The sequence below is a fragment of the Carcharodon carcharias genome, chromosome 15, assembly GCF_017639515.1.
Source record: "Carcharodon carcharias isolate sCarCar2 chromosome 15, sCarCar2.pri, whole genome shotgun sequence".
NCBI classification, from domain to species: Eukaryota; Metazoa; Chordata; class Chondrichthyes; order Lamniformes; family Lamnidae; genus Carcharodon; species Carcharodon carcharias.
The window spans coordinates 114,301,565-114,316,148 of NC_054481.1; the positions used below are offsets into that span (position 1 = coordinate 114,301,565).

At 41.5% G+C, this 14,584-nt stretch overlaps 1 protein-coding gene across 1 annotated transcript; it reads left to right on the top strand.

Moving 5' to 3' along the window:
• The first annotated feature begins 245 nt into the window (after positions 1-245).
• LOC121288320 lies at positions 246-12,009 on the top strand. The gene is made up of 5 exons (XM_041206859.1): positions 246-543; positions 4,954-5,151; positions 6,959-7,065; positions 8,793-8,980; positions 9,549-12,009. Exons 2-5 carry the CDS (start codon positions 4,971-4,973, stop codon positions 10,204-10,206), a joined length of 1,134 nt encoding a protein of 377 aa, XP_041062793.1. The 5' UTR covers positions 246-543; positions 4,954-4,970; the 3' UTR covers positions 10,207-12,009.
• The last annotated feature ends 2,575 nt before the right edge of the window (positions 12,010-14,584 follow it).

A 14,584-nucleotide genomic window follows, 5' to 3' on the forward strand; every position in this document is an offset into this window, starting at 1 on the left:
GGATGAAGAGTTGGGTGGTGAGCCAAGGCAGCTTATGGAGGGTCGTGTAATATTATAAATGTATCCTTTACTGCCAGACCACTCTGTCTTTCACTCATCTCTCTATCTCATTTCCTGCAATTTAGCATCATAGCACCATTAAACCAATTGGTATGGTGCCACATAATTATACTTCCTGTTTCCTTTGTTGGAAATCCCCTTTGTGATATTTGTTATGTGATATTTATTACATCTGTTCGACTGTGGGAACCTGAAGTCAAACAGTGATTTCTGCCTGAAGTAGAACTATTCATAAATAGCTGGTTTTACCTGCTGGGCTAAACTAGCAAAAATCTCAATCTAAAATCAGACATTATAGTGATCTTTGATAAATCTGTTATCAGGGAGCTAGATACCAATACAGAGTCCTCTGCCCAGCCGATCAGCAATCAGAACACAGGTGGCAAAATATAAACCGAGAGAATCTCCAGGATTCACATTTGTCAAACCAGCTTCTTTTCCCAAATTGGAGAGCGCATTCTTCCACTACATTCACATCACAGGGTGAGTCATCCTGAAATCTTTTCCATGAGTCGGATTCATTATGTTTTTCTCTCTCACTCCCTTTCTCCATCTCTCCTTCACTTTCAGTTTTTATCTTGTTCTCTAAATTATCTCACTTTCTCAGTTGTGCTTTCTATGTCCCTCAGCCTGCTTTTCACACAGTGTATCTCCTTTTCTTCCACTCCCCTCCTCCGCCTGTACATCATCCCTGTTTCTGACTCTCTCTCCATCTCTTTCTCACACACAATCTCTCTGTATCCAACTCTGTCTCCCTCTCCCACACATAACTTATTTCTCTTTCTGTCAATCTTTCTTTGGGGTTAAAAGTTGTGGGTTCAAACCCCACTCTAAAGATTTGAACACACAACCTAGGCTGATGATGAGGGACTGCTGCACTGCTGGAGATGCCATCTTCAGGATAAGTCGTTAAACTTATGTTTGCCCTGTTAGTTTGCCCTGTTATGTGGACCTAAAAGATTCCAATGTACTATTTTGAAAATTGGCTGCCACATTTCCCTTCTACAGAAGCTGCACTTCCAAAGTTTATTGGGATATCCCAATCTGGTAAAAGGGAGGCAGTCCGTAGTTTATAGTGAAATTTGTTTTTCCTGCTATAATCGGGTGGGACCCTTGCTGTTTGTAGTGTACATTAATGATGTGGACGGGAATATGATGACTAAGTTTGCAGATGACATAAAATTGGTGGTGTCATAAATAGTGAGGAGGGAAGCTTTAGATTACAGGATGATATAGAAGGGCTGGTAAAATGGGCAGAGCAATGGGAAATGGAATTTAATCCTGAGAAGTGTGAGGTGAAGCATTTGGGACGACTAATACGACAAGGAAATACACAATGAATGGTAGGATCCTAGAAATTACAGAGGATCAGAGGGACCTTGGTGTACCTTTCCATAGATCCCTGAAGGCAGCAGCATAGATGGTTACGAAGGCATAAGGGATGCTTGCCTTTATTAGCTGAAACATAGAATATAAGAGCAGGGAGGTTATGTTGGAGCTGTATAAAATGCTAGTCAGGCCACAGCTGGAATACTGTGTGCAGTTCTGGTCGCCACACGATAGGGAGGATGTGATTGAACAGGACAGGGTGTCGAGGAGATTCACCAGGATGTTGCCTGGGCTGGAGTGTTTCAGCTAAGAATAGAGACTGGATAGGCTAGGGTTGTTTTCCTTAGAACAGAGAAGGCTGAGGGGGGACCTGATAGAGGTATACAAAGTTATGAGGGGCATAGATAGGGTAGATAGGAAGAAAATTTTCCCCTTACAGGAGGTGTCAATAACCAGGTGACATAGATTTAAGGTAAGGGGCAGGAGGTTTAGGGGGGATTTGAGGAAAAATATTTTCACCCAGAGGGTTGGAATCTGGAACAGACTGCCTGAGGGGGTGGTAGAGGCAGGAACCCTCTGAAGTATTTAGATGAGCACTTGAAATGTCATAGCTTACAGGGCTATGGGTCAAGTGCTGGAAAATGGGATTAGAATGGATAGGTAGTTGATGGCCAGTGTGGACACAATGGGCCAAAGGGCCTGTTTCTGTGGCTGTATTACTGTAAGACTGTATGACTCTAACCCCACTGTTTCAGGTTAGATCCATTGCAAGCAGAATGTTGAAAATTTGGGACAATTAAAATTTAATTCATTGTTTAGGTGTTAACAGCTCTGGTTTTTGAACACGGACTTGCAGCTGGGTCTCACATTCTCATTGAGCAGATTCACAGAAGTAACAACCATGAAGTGACCACTTAGAATCATAGAATGGTTACGGCACAGAAGGAGACCATTCAGCCCTTCATTTCCATGCTGGCTCTCTGCACAAGCAGCTCAGTTAGTCTCACTCCCCCATCATTTCTCTATAGCCCTTCAATTTTTTTCTATTCAGATCATAATCTAATTCCCTTGTAAAAGGCACAATTGAATCTGCCTCTGCCACTCTCAGGCAGTGCATTCCACATCCTAACCACTCCCTGTGTAAAGAGGGTTTTTCATGTCACCTTTGTTTCTTCTGCCAATCATCTTAAATTGGTGCCTCTAGTGCTTGACCCTTCCAACAACGCGAACAGTTTCTCTCGATTAACTCTGGCCAGAATCCTCAGGAATTTGAACACCTCTTTCAAATCTCCCCCTAACCTTCTCTTCTGTAAGGAGAACAACCCCAGCTTGCTGACAGTCTGCATTTACTCCAACTGTGTATGTTCAATGTATCAGATAAAGGGAAATGGAATCCAAAACTGTGCATTGTCGAAACCGGTTCCATTCTGCAGAGGACGCTATGAAGCGTGATATTATCACCGATAAAAACGTAATTTAATTATTTTACAACCCACCAGGCTCTGGGTGTGAAAATATCGAATGTTGAATGAAGCTTCAGATTAACTCCCTACATCTCTTCCCGCGAAATCTCACGAGAGGGAGGAAGTGTCACAAAGGATTAATTTCACTCAGATCAATCCTTCATTAAAAGTTCGATGATCTGAGTTTGTTTATCAGAATTATTATCAATGGAGGGAGTTCACTCCTTTAAACCCGCCTGTTACTTTCTCCTTTGATTTTGAAAACAGATATGAAGGCGCGATAACAACACAACCACCTTAGGATCTGAGAGTGCATCGCACTTTAAGCAGCTGGGATTGTTATTAACAGGTCACCGCACACTGAGGACTGTCCCATCCACTGTCAGGATACCTTCTGTAATTATATAATGAACTGCCAATACAACAATCTGCACGAACCCTGAACATAATCTGATACATCACTTCTGGTGTGGTTACAGAATCCTCTGCCGAGAGCAGGGTGACTGCTGTATTCAGGCTGATCAGTGAGCTGAGTGCAGACGGCAAAGATCAGGCCATCAGGAGAAGCTGCTGCCTGTCAGGAAACCTCCCAAGTATCATGTCCCTGACCCTCTCAAAGACCTGACTCATGCCTTCAGCTCAGCTCATTGGAGAAACGCTGGCTGAGTGGTCTGATCTGAGCCTCCTTGTTGTCATTTAGTCTTTACATTAAATTACTTGGAATTTATAAGCGGAAACAGGCCATTCGGCCCAACAGGTTCCTGCTGGTGTTTATGCTGCTCACCAGCCTCTTCCCGCCCAAATTCAAATATAGAAAAGTTACAGCACAGAAGGAGGCCATTCATCTCACCCTATCAGAAAAATCCTTCCCCTTTCTCCCTCATGTGTTTTCTAGATTCACCTTAAACCCATCTTGCTGCTGTTCCCTGTGATAGTGAGTTCCACATTCTCTGGATAAAGACGTTTCTCCCCAATCTCTTGTTGGATTTATAAGCGTCTATCTTACATTGATAACCTCCGGTGCTGAATCCCCCTAAAATGGAAACATTTCTATATCTACATGACAGAACAAATTTATCATTTTAAAGACCCCTATCAGCTTACCCCTAAACCTTCTGTCTTCTTCAGTAAAGACCCTCAGCCTGTTCATTGTTTCCTGATTGCTGTTCTTGCACCTTCACAGATTTGGGATGATTTTTCTAAATCTTTTTTGAACTTTCTCCAGTGCTTCCCTACACTTTTTGTAATATGCAAAACACAAGTGTGCATAGTTCTCAAAGTATAATTCAATTAAGTTCTGTATTCATTTAACAGAGCCTCTGCTTTGAATTCTATCACTCTAGAAATTAACACCAGTGCTTTCCTTGCATGTTGTATGGTTTGTTTTTAACCTGCATTCCTTCCTTCAGTAATTTGTGCATCTGTACAAACCCCCCTGCGTCTCTACCTCATTTATTTTCCAAGAAGTAGGCAGCCTTCTTATTCCTCCTCATGAAATGTACCATCTCACACAGTCCTCCTCAGGATGAACTACACCCTCCAAATCAATATCATCCACAGATTTTGAAACTACACTCCTGATTCCCAAGTCCAAATTGTTTATGTAAATGGTGAACAACAGTGGTCCCAGCACCAATCCCCACTTCCACCATTTACTAAACTGAGTAACTACCTTTAACCCCTATTCCCTGTTTTCTGGTTTACAGCCAGCTTGTTTTCTAATCTGCAAGTTAGCCTCTAACTCAATGTTCGCTGACCTTAATCATGCGTCTAGTGTGCAGTACGTCATTCAAAGAATTCTGAAGGACCGAGTATTTAAAATACATTGCATTAACTTTGTCTATTCTTTCTGTTACTTCTTCAAAGAACTCAATAAGGTTCATCAAGCATGACCTTCCCTATTGAAAGAGTGCTAATAACTCTCCATTATGTTTTTGGTTTCTTGATATTTTTCTATGACACCTTTAAGTAAAGATTCCAATATTTTTCTAGTCACTGACTTTAAACTAGTTGGTCTATAGTTCCCTGAATTTGTTCTAATTCCCTTTTGGAGTATAGGAATATATAATCAATTATTAAATCTTCTCTTTTTTAACATCAGGTGTCACATAGACCATAATGCCGGGTGTGGTGAGTGCTGATCTATTTGAACATGCCATTCCCATGTTACCATTCCTTTCAACATTTGCGAGTCAGAAGCGTTTTCAATGCAACAGCTCCCCGGTGAGGCAGGTGCAGAATCTTATGATAATCACCATGATGTTTGTGATGCTCCTCTTCGCCAATGATGTTTTCGACGGTAAGAATTAAACTTTGTTGTGAATTCTGTCTCCCTCCTCCTTCATTCATTATTCTCATTTTGCCCAGCACCCACCCTCCCCAACCCTGACTCCACACATAACTCATTGAGGCTTTCCCCCAGCACTCACTCTTATTCAGACAGTGTGAGCTGCTGCATCTGGAGGTGATGCCCTACTGATGGTGTGGGTGGGAGTAGATGTCAAGAGGATTGGTCAAGTCGTGGGCAGATGTGATGAACAAGCCAAAAATTGACTTGAATACCTTGTAGTTGGCAACAGGCTGCTGTTCCTTCTCTAGTTTTTCCTCCAGTTGCTCTTGGCTGTTTTCCTCCTTTGGAGCCTCCATGATGTTAAACAATCCATGATGTTAGATAATGTTGTGAAGCAGGAACCACACCAGTATAAATTAGAAAAGGAAGAACTTGGATTTATATATCACCTTTCATAACATCAGGGCATTCCATAACTTACACCCATTGAAGTATTTCTGAACTGTAATCACTGTTGTAGAAAATTTGGCAGGTAATTTCCAGACAGCAAGCTCCCAGAAATAGCCATGTGATCATCACCAGATAACCTGTTTTAATGATGTCAGTTAACAGATAAACATTGGCCAGGAGACCGAGGAGAGCTTCCCTACTCTTCTTCAAACTAGTGTCATAGGATCTTTTATATTCATTTGAGAGAGCAGACAGGGCCTCAGTTTGATGTTTAATTCTCACCCCTCCCCACACCCACCAGCACCAGAATAGAAATCCTTCTGTGATGAAGTAGGATAAAAGCCCTATTATCTTTTCTGTGCAATAGGAATCCTGCTGGTTGCTGGATCTTGAGAAGTATTGAGGGCCAATTAGGAATCTAATGATTTAAAGCTGATGTGTATTTTGTGGACAAATTGCTTCTTGCTGCTTGTTTTTCTTCTTTCCGTGCTCTTTGCATTGTTTCCTGCCTGGCAAAGTTACCAGCCGCTTTTTGCATCTATGGTTTTTGAACATGTGAAATATGTGATCGGCAAAAGACCAATTAAACCTGTTCCACAGAACCACAGTGCCTGATACATTGTGAATAGGTGCCCATGCCTGCCTGTTGGCCCAAACACCATCTAATGATTCTAAGCTGTTGTGCACCTTGTGTGCTAGGTGTTTCTCACTCCTTGTCTTCCTGTTTTTGATCATCTTTACATTGCTTCCAGCCACTTTGTGGAAAGGCTGTGGTTTTTAAGCCTGCACAAATAACCCCAAGGCCAATCAGGGGAAAATAGTCTGGGGACTTCCTCTCTGACCCTCTAGATAAGCAAAACTAGTCCAGAAAATGACATAGACCATGCAAACCACATCTTGTATTTTACCTATCTTGTTTAAGATGTGATCTTCTAACCAATCATGGATTGGCCAGCAGGCTCTTGAAAGGCAAACTGAGAGTCTGCACTCACCACATATTTCATAGAGACTTCATTGATTTTAAAATTCATCTAATTGAACTTTGTGTAATATGGAGAATATGAACATAAGAACAGGATTTGGCCATTCAGACCTTTGAATCTGTTCTGCAATCCAATTAAATGTGATGGCTGATATGTATCTTAACTCCAACCAACTGCTGACAACTAACTATAACACATGCATTGCAGCCATGGGTGAAATTGGCTCACTCAGCACAGACTGGGGATTGAACCTGGGATTTGCTGCTGTGTATGGTTCGCTACAATATCTTGGCCCATACAGCTATTGGAAACTTATGTCTGAAAGTGTGAACACTGAAAGAAAATGCCTTCAAATTTTAATTATTTTCCTCATTATTTTCCAGTTGGATATTATGTTGTGTGCTATGAAAATGAAACACTTGTTCAAAAAAAGGACAACAAGATGTGTATTGAAAATATGAAGCCATCAACTGAACCACAAACCCCTGAGGTCAGAAGCTGATGTCATTTTTTATGTCTTCCCTTCACCCTTCTTTCTTTTGTCTTTCATTTCCTGTTTTAATGTCTTGCTGCACTCAGGATTGTTCAGCAAGTGCTGCTACTATGCAGTGACTTAGCGGGTGATATTTTCTGCAAACAGGATGCTGCAGTCAATTCAAAATGGCATTCTGCCTACCACACAATTGAGTAATGTCATGTATGAGTTTCAGTGCCAGTGCAATGCCAGGTATGGAGGCCATATATCCCAACGACTTGGCTGATCAAACAGCATGTTCCTTTGTAATAGGCAGAGTACAGACCACGGTCAACCAGCCCACGCTGGCAAAACCAAAGAAAAATATCTACTAATAGATGTGATTCTGTGATTGGGCAGCACTTCCTAATAGCTGCACTAACAACAAATTTAAGATAATCAGTTGAGCTCATTTCCTGGCTCATTTACACTTGCTAGAAGTGATATACATTCACATGCAGGGACCCATTCTCTGCAAACACAAGGAATATGTTCAAGCCTTGCATCTTTTATGAACTATCTGGGAGCTGGGGCAGCCTATACCCATCAATTTCTCGGTCAATCAGAGTCTACTTGCCAGTCAATTAGCACCCTTTTTCCATATAATATAAATTGTGGTCATTTGAAATTTGGCATTCTTGCATTTATCCCGAAGAATGCAAAATGAAAAGATTCAGCAACATGTCTCTCTTTTCAGCAATATTCATCTTTTCTTTGGTTCAGCTCAGTTAGAACAGTCATGAGTAATGTTCATAAAATCCTCAAACATCTTGGAAATTCACATAACCTTCCACACTATTGGGCTCATTGGACTACGTTCATCAGTTTGGTGCAATAAGTAAATCTACTGGTCTTTCAGAAATTTTTGCTGCTTTTTTCTGGTCCAAATAATGCTTTTCCTCTTCTGAACCTTCAATCTATGGTAGTGACATAACTGTTGCTATTTTAGTTTCATGAAAGGTTTCAGACATCACTCTTCCACCAGAAATGGGGGTATTACATCCTGGTAGAGATGTGCTAGCTGCTCCCTCTCTCTTATGATAGATTCGCCCTAGACCATATGGTGTGTTGACCTATCCGAACTCACCTGATCCACAGCAATATTGGAAAGAAGTCCAACTGTTGACTACCTGTCCTCCACAACTCCTCCTTATAGTCCCTTGCCAGCTGTGTTAATTACCTTTTAATAAATCCCCTCGTAATTCCTCTCCTTAATGGTAGAGTTTGACCTTTTTCATTCACTCTCCATCTCTTGGAGCCCAAGTTATCCCCATCTCAAGGTCAACTAGAGATAAGCAATAAATGCTGGCCCAGACAGCGAAGCCCACATCCCATGAATGAATAAAAAAGGTGTATCTCTACAGCGTTGTCTCCTCTACTTTCTAGACTCGAATAAGACTCTTGGCTCTGAGAAAAAAGTCCAACAATTTTCTTAACATTTGTGCCTCTGGATTTTTCTCATTTCATGTCATCTCTTTAATCTCTTTGCCTACTTTTCTTTCTTGGTAATTCACTCATGTTTGCTCTAAGAAGCTATGGGAAAGACAATTGCTTTATCCCTTCAGAGCACATATTTATTAGTGATGTCTCCTTATTCTGAGACAACTGTATCAATGTTTACAACATGTCTAGTTAACAAGTGGCAAGTGGTTTTGGAGCCGATATGTCAGTCATTACAAAAATTCAAATTATTCTTTCTACAGTACCTAACGCTATGCGTAGGAATATTGCTCGGACTAATGTTCCTCATCAACAGACTCTGGGAATTTTACTTCCAAAATTGGATTCGCCAACATGTGGATGAGGTGATCTATGAGATGAATGACAGTTTATACCGGGCTATGATGGTGAAGATTGGTGAAAACGCTCATCAGCAAACAGAGAGAATAAGGTAATTATTGATCAAAGCTCTTGGCCGTTTCTGGTTGTGTCCTGTTGATTATTTTGTATATTTTGTTCAATTTCTCTCCTGAAGAAACTCTCCTGGAGCTGGGTTTTAGTTCCACTGCTTCAGGTGGCACTCCAGGTTCCCTCTGAAATGGGCCTAGGTGTCAACACTCAGATAGCTAGCTGGCGAAGGGTAGGACACTGAATTTAAGTTTTTATTCACTTCTTAGCCTTTATTTACACATTGCACACCAGACAGGCCTCGTTCAGCCTGCTCCTATATATACTGGCACAGTCGAGTCCCCAGTTAATATCCTCCATCTGAACACAATTAACATCCATTTGATATACAATTAATACAAGGGAATGGGTATCAGTGTATCAATTGTATCTGAACACTGCTTTTTATTTCAATGCTTCAGTCCCACCCTTCTCTAATCTGGGCCCAAACTTGACAGTCCTTCCTTTAGTGCCTTGGGATCACTGATGTGGGACCATGACAGCTGGAGTGATTTGATCGTGACGGGAACAATTACTGTCGCTAATGTGAATTCCTTTTCTTTCAACCTCAGGATTTACAAGGAGCCCCTGAACCTGCATATCGAAGATATCTCCCCCATGGACTGCGGGAAACGTCGCTGCATTGTAGTTTGTTTTTTCATTAAAAATGTAGCTTATTGTGCTGTGTTAATAGCACATGCCTGTATCCTCTCAAGGATGGTCACAAATTATGAGGATGAAAAGCAAGAGTGCCAACTTGAGAACAGATACCTTGTTTGCACTATTCCAGAATATCACACTTTGTGGTGGATTAAAATAACAGCTATTTTCTGCAGTATCTTTAGCTGCATAATAATTATTTTTATTATGTGTCGTGCGTTGTGCAATTCAAAATGCAGGTATGACTCTTTCTTCAAAGTTTATAACACCAATGTTATACCTCATTATAATTATACATCATTGACACTTCAATCTCCGTCTTCAGCTTGGGGTGTAATCCTTCTCTATTTGAAAGAGAACGATTTCCTGCTAATGCATTATGGGTATTTGAAAAGTATATGCACTTTAAACAAGACTCCTGATAACAATGAAAGCAGTCCTCTTCTCTCAAGTCACAAAGGCCTCAATCTTCTAAAGAGAATGAAACAGCAAGTTCTCACTGATTATTTCAACAGAGATCTGTCCGACGGGTCACAGTTTCAGGGTGAACCTGATGGCTCGCAAAATTAGACTTCTTTTTGACATTGAACTGACACCATTTACACTCCATCGCATGGACCGCCTATTTCCACCTCAGTAATATTGTCCTTCTCTGCCCCTGCTTCAGTCCACCTGCTGCTGAAACCATCCATGCTTTTGTTAAATGCAGACTTGAATGTTCCTATGCTCTCCTGCTGGTCTCCCATCTTCTGTTCGTGCTGCAATTTTGTCAGAATGAACTGCATGCTCTACTTGTAAGTGAGAGCAGCTGTTACTAATTGGTATATTCTTAAGTATATATAAGAACCTGTTTCCACCTGTGGGGAAGAAAAAAAGAAATATCTGAGTTTTGTGAATAAACCTATATTAAGGAAAGTCTGGCTCCAGATTACTCCTTTGCTCAGTGAATGAGCAATGAGTTATAACATCCTCCCCCAACCTTCCAAAAATGTGAGCTCAAATGAGACATTGTATTTTATCGTGTACCATGTCCCATTCATCCAGCACCCCTGTGTCTGCTGACCTACACTGGCCACTGATCCACCAATGCCTCAAATTGAAAATCCTCCTCCTTGTATTCAAATCCTTCTGAAGTTCAGGGTCCAGACAGTGGAGGCACAGCTGCCAATGGTGGAGTGAAGCAAGAGGGGAATGCAGAAGGGGCCAGAGTTGGAGGAATGCTGAGACCTTAGAAGGTTGTAGGGTTGAAGGAGGCTATAGAAATAGGGAATTGCCTCCCTCTACCCTAAGTCACTCTCGCCTCCTTTAAGATGTGCCTTAAAACCTAACTCTTCAGTGAAGTGATTGATCTCCTTCTTTGTTTTGTTGCTGTCCGAGTTTCCTTCTATGTTCAACTATTGTTCTATGTTCTATTACGAGGTTTTACTTTGCTAAAGGTGCAATATAAATGCAAGTGGTTATTGTTGCTTGGGATTTTATTAACCAGGACTGAACTGGTCCTCTGCTTGATTAGTATATTAGGACAATGTGCAAATGATTATTCAGTTGATTATTTTTGTTAAAGATTCAGATTATTGAGAAAAATACAGGAGGAAAACATCTTGGAACTTCCAAATAGCTTTGGGGCTAATTGCACAACCCAGTATAATACTGAGCCATATACAGCAGGGAGGTCCCAGGTTTGGTCCCAAGTCTGTGCTAAGTTCTCTGATCTCAGCTGGGATGGTGCAATAGTTACCCATTGCAGCCCAGGTTATTCAGGGAGCAGATCCTATTCCTCATCATTATTGAAAGACTCTTCCTAGGGATCTCAGGTAAGGATAGAATCATCCAATGCTCTTTATAAGCAAAGTGCTTTCTCAAGATTCATTTTAGATTGAGGCTTTCAGGTTAGAATAAAGCCGATATAAACATTGTATCATTAAAAGATAGACAGTTGAAGATTGAAATCTGGTCTAGTCAAGCCTGTCCTTGGAACATTTTAAGTGAAGGACACCTCCATTCATTCTTGTTGTATTTTATAGAATGGTTTAAGGAGGTTGGAGTGTCAGAAGTCAAAAATACGTTGTTTTATTTCAGAATGAGAAAGAGATGGTAGAATAGGCGGCTGTTAGACTAAAGGGAAATAAAGTAATGGATGGGTGGCTATCCTGAGGAAGGACAGTCAAGAATAACAGGGACTTTTTAACTTATTTAAGGAAGCTAACATTTTTAGAACATTCTCAGACAGGACATTCTCAAGTGAAGGCAAGACAACCTGAGTCTGGTTACCTAAGAACCTTGTGTTATTAGTCAGGTTTTATATCAATGTTTTATTCACTGTGTAACTGTTTAATAAGTACAAAGGTAGCATTTTAACTCACTGGTTTCTTGTATTGTAGTTTTTTTTCTACATATAATAAACATTTATACTTTGGAATAAGGCTCCTTCTAATCCCTGTGTATCAAAGACCTAATCTAATATAATTCCTTGATGGAATAACCTGTCACCACTCAATTTAGATTTACACGTGGAGAATGAAGATTTGTATCAGGTAACTGAGAGCAGTCACCTATCCTGGAACTGAATCCAACTGAGAAGCAGATTCAATTGAGGCTTTCAAAAGGATATTGGATAATTATCTGAAGAGGAAAAGTCTGTAGAGCTACAAGGATATGGTGGGGGTGTGGAACTAACTGAGTTGCTCCAGCACAGAGCCAGGACAAACATGATGGGCCGAGTGGCCTCCTTCTATGCTGTAACCATTCTACGAGACAAAAGGCTTAGGCCCAGTCTTCTCGTTCAATGAGGCTGTGTGGCATTGCACAGACCTCTGATAGAGCAGAGCCTAGAATGTCCACCCACTGGGACTAGCCAAATACAGGAAATCCCTAATATAGTCCTTGGTGCCTGAACTGAGCTAAGAGATTTCTTTCACACTGCAGTGTCAGCCTGGATTTTGTGTGGGTCTCTGGAGTGGGGCTGGACACAAAGATGGGAGTGCTACCCACTGAGCCAAGACTGTTAAATCAAAGTAATGTTTTCCAGCTTAGAGAATATTAAAGATCCCAATGCATATTCAAAAAACATAATGGAGCCATCCCAGTTGTAAAATTAATTATTTTATTTTCAAAATGGACAAAGGCTTTACCTTGACATGCTTGACTAGCCATGACTCATACCAGAGGAATTTCTAACCTTCAACAATCACCAGGGACTTTGTTACTTTTAAAGCAGTGCCAATGCCCCATGTGACTGCACATAATCAAACTCCAAAGAAATGCACCAATACCCTTGACATTTCTACAGCAGAGCTCTGGCTCAAGGAGACGGTATGTCTGCAAGGACAAAAGGGACCCTGACTCCACTCTTCAAACTCTCAAGATTCCAGACCTTTGTCCAAAACCCAGGAGAAGATGTGGGAGGTGTGTCACATGACCTCCGCCAAGCAGCTAGAGCCTGTAATATTGCCGTCTGGAACTGAACCCAGGCAGCCTACCAATTTATCAACTAACACGTAGCAGCAGAAAGAGCTCTGTCCAGGTACATTGCCTGACCCTCATCCACACCTTGTACTACTGGAACGTCGGAACTCCTGTATCTGTGCCTATAAGACTCATTCATCTCTACATGCCTTCTTCCATCAGGCAAGTCATCACTTCTGGGAAGATGGATCACCCTGAAATGGTTTCAGTCTGCTAACCTCTGAAAGAATGCACTGTTGGACATTTGATTTTGGACTCTGGACTCATGTGAACCCATAACTCTTGTTTTTATCGTATCTTGCCCTGTACCTCTTTTTTTCCTTTATCCTTCTTTTATTGTATGAATGCAAAATGGGCGGATGTTGCAAAACGTCTTCCTGCGTTTTGCGTGTGTGTAAACTGACCCTCTTATTTTACCTTATCACGAGCTTGCTATGGGGTTATTAATAGAAGATTGGATCACTCCAAACTGAAGGAGTGGGGAAAATGCGCCACCGCTTATAAACGGTGAAGTCAGAAATCAAAAAACATCTTTCCGTTTACAGGATGTGGGCTTCACTGGCTGGGCCAGCATTAATTGCTCATCCCTAGTTGCCCTTGAGAAGGTGGTGGTGAGTTGCCTTCTTGAACCGCTGCAGTCCTTGTGGTGTAGGTACACCCACAGTGCTGTTACGGAGGGAGTTCCGGGATTTTGACCCAGCAACAGTGAAGGAACGGTGATACATTTCCAAGTCAGGGTGGTGAGTGACTTGGAGGAAAGCTTCCAGGTGTTGGTGTCTCCATCTATTGTTCCCATCTATTTGCTGCCCATGTCCTGGATGGTAGTGGCCGTGGGTTTGGAAGGTGCTGTCGAAGGCGCCTTCGTAAATTCCTGCAGAGCATGTGTAGATGGTACACACTGCTGCTACTATGCGTTGGTGATGGAGGGAGTGAATGTTTGTAGATGTGGTGCCAATCAAACAGGCTGCTTTGTCCTGGATGGTGTCAAGCTTCTTGAATGTTGTTAGAGCTGCACTCACCCAGGCAAGTGGGGAGTATTCCATCACACTCCTGACTTGTTCCCTTGTAGTTGGTGGACAGGCTTTGGGGAGTCAGGAGGTGAATTACTCGCCACAGGATTCCCAGCCTCTGACCTGCTCTTGTAGCCACAGCAGTTATATCACTTATCCAATTCAGTTTCTGGTCAATGGTAACCCCTAGGATGTTGATTTTTTTTGTCATTATTAATGTCAATTCCTAGAAACAAGGATGATGTCTGCCAGGTTTCATGATTTGTGTGTCTTCAGGTGACTCAGCTGGCCAATCCTGGAGCCACAGGTCCTTGGGCTGTGTCATGAAGGAATAATAATTTACATAATATTTTTTCTGGTATATTGTAAAGTAGATTTATAGGGGTAAATAATTAGGTTTGTCTACATTTTGTAGCCAAACAGACTGCAAGTTGAAGTTATCAAAAGAAGTAAGGTGTAGAAGTGTCTTTAAT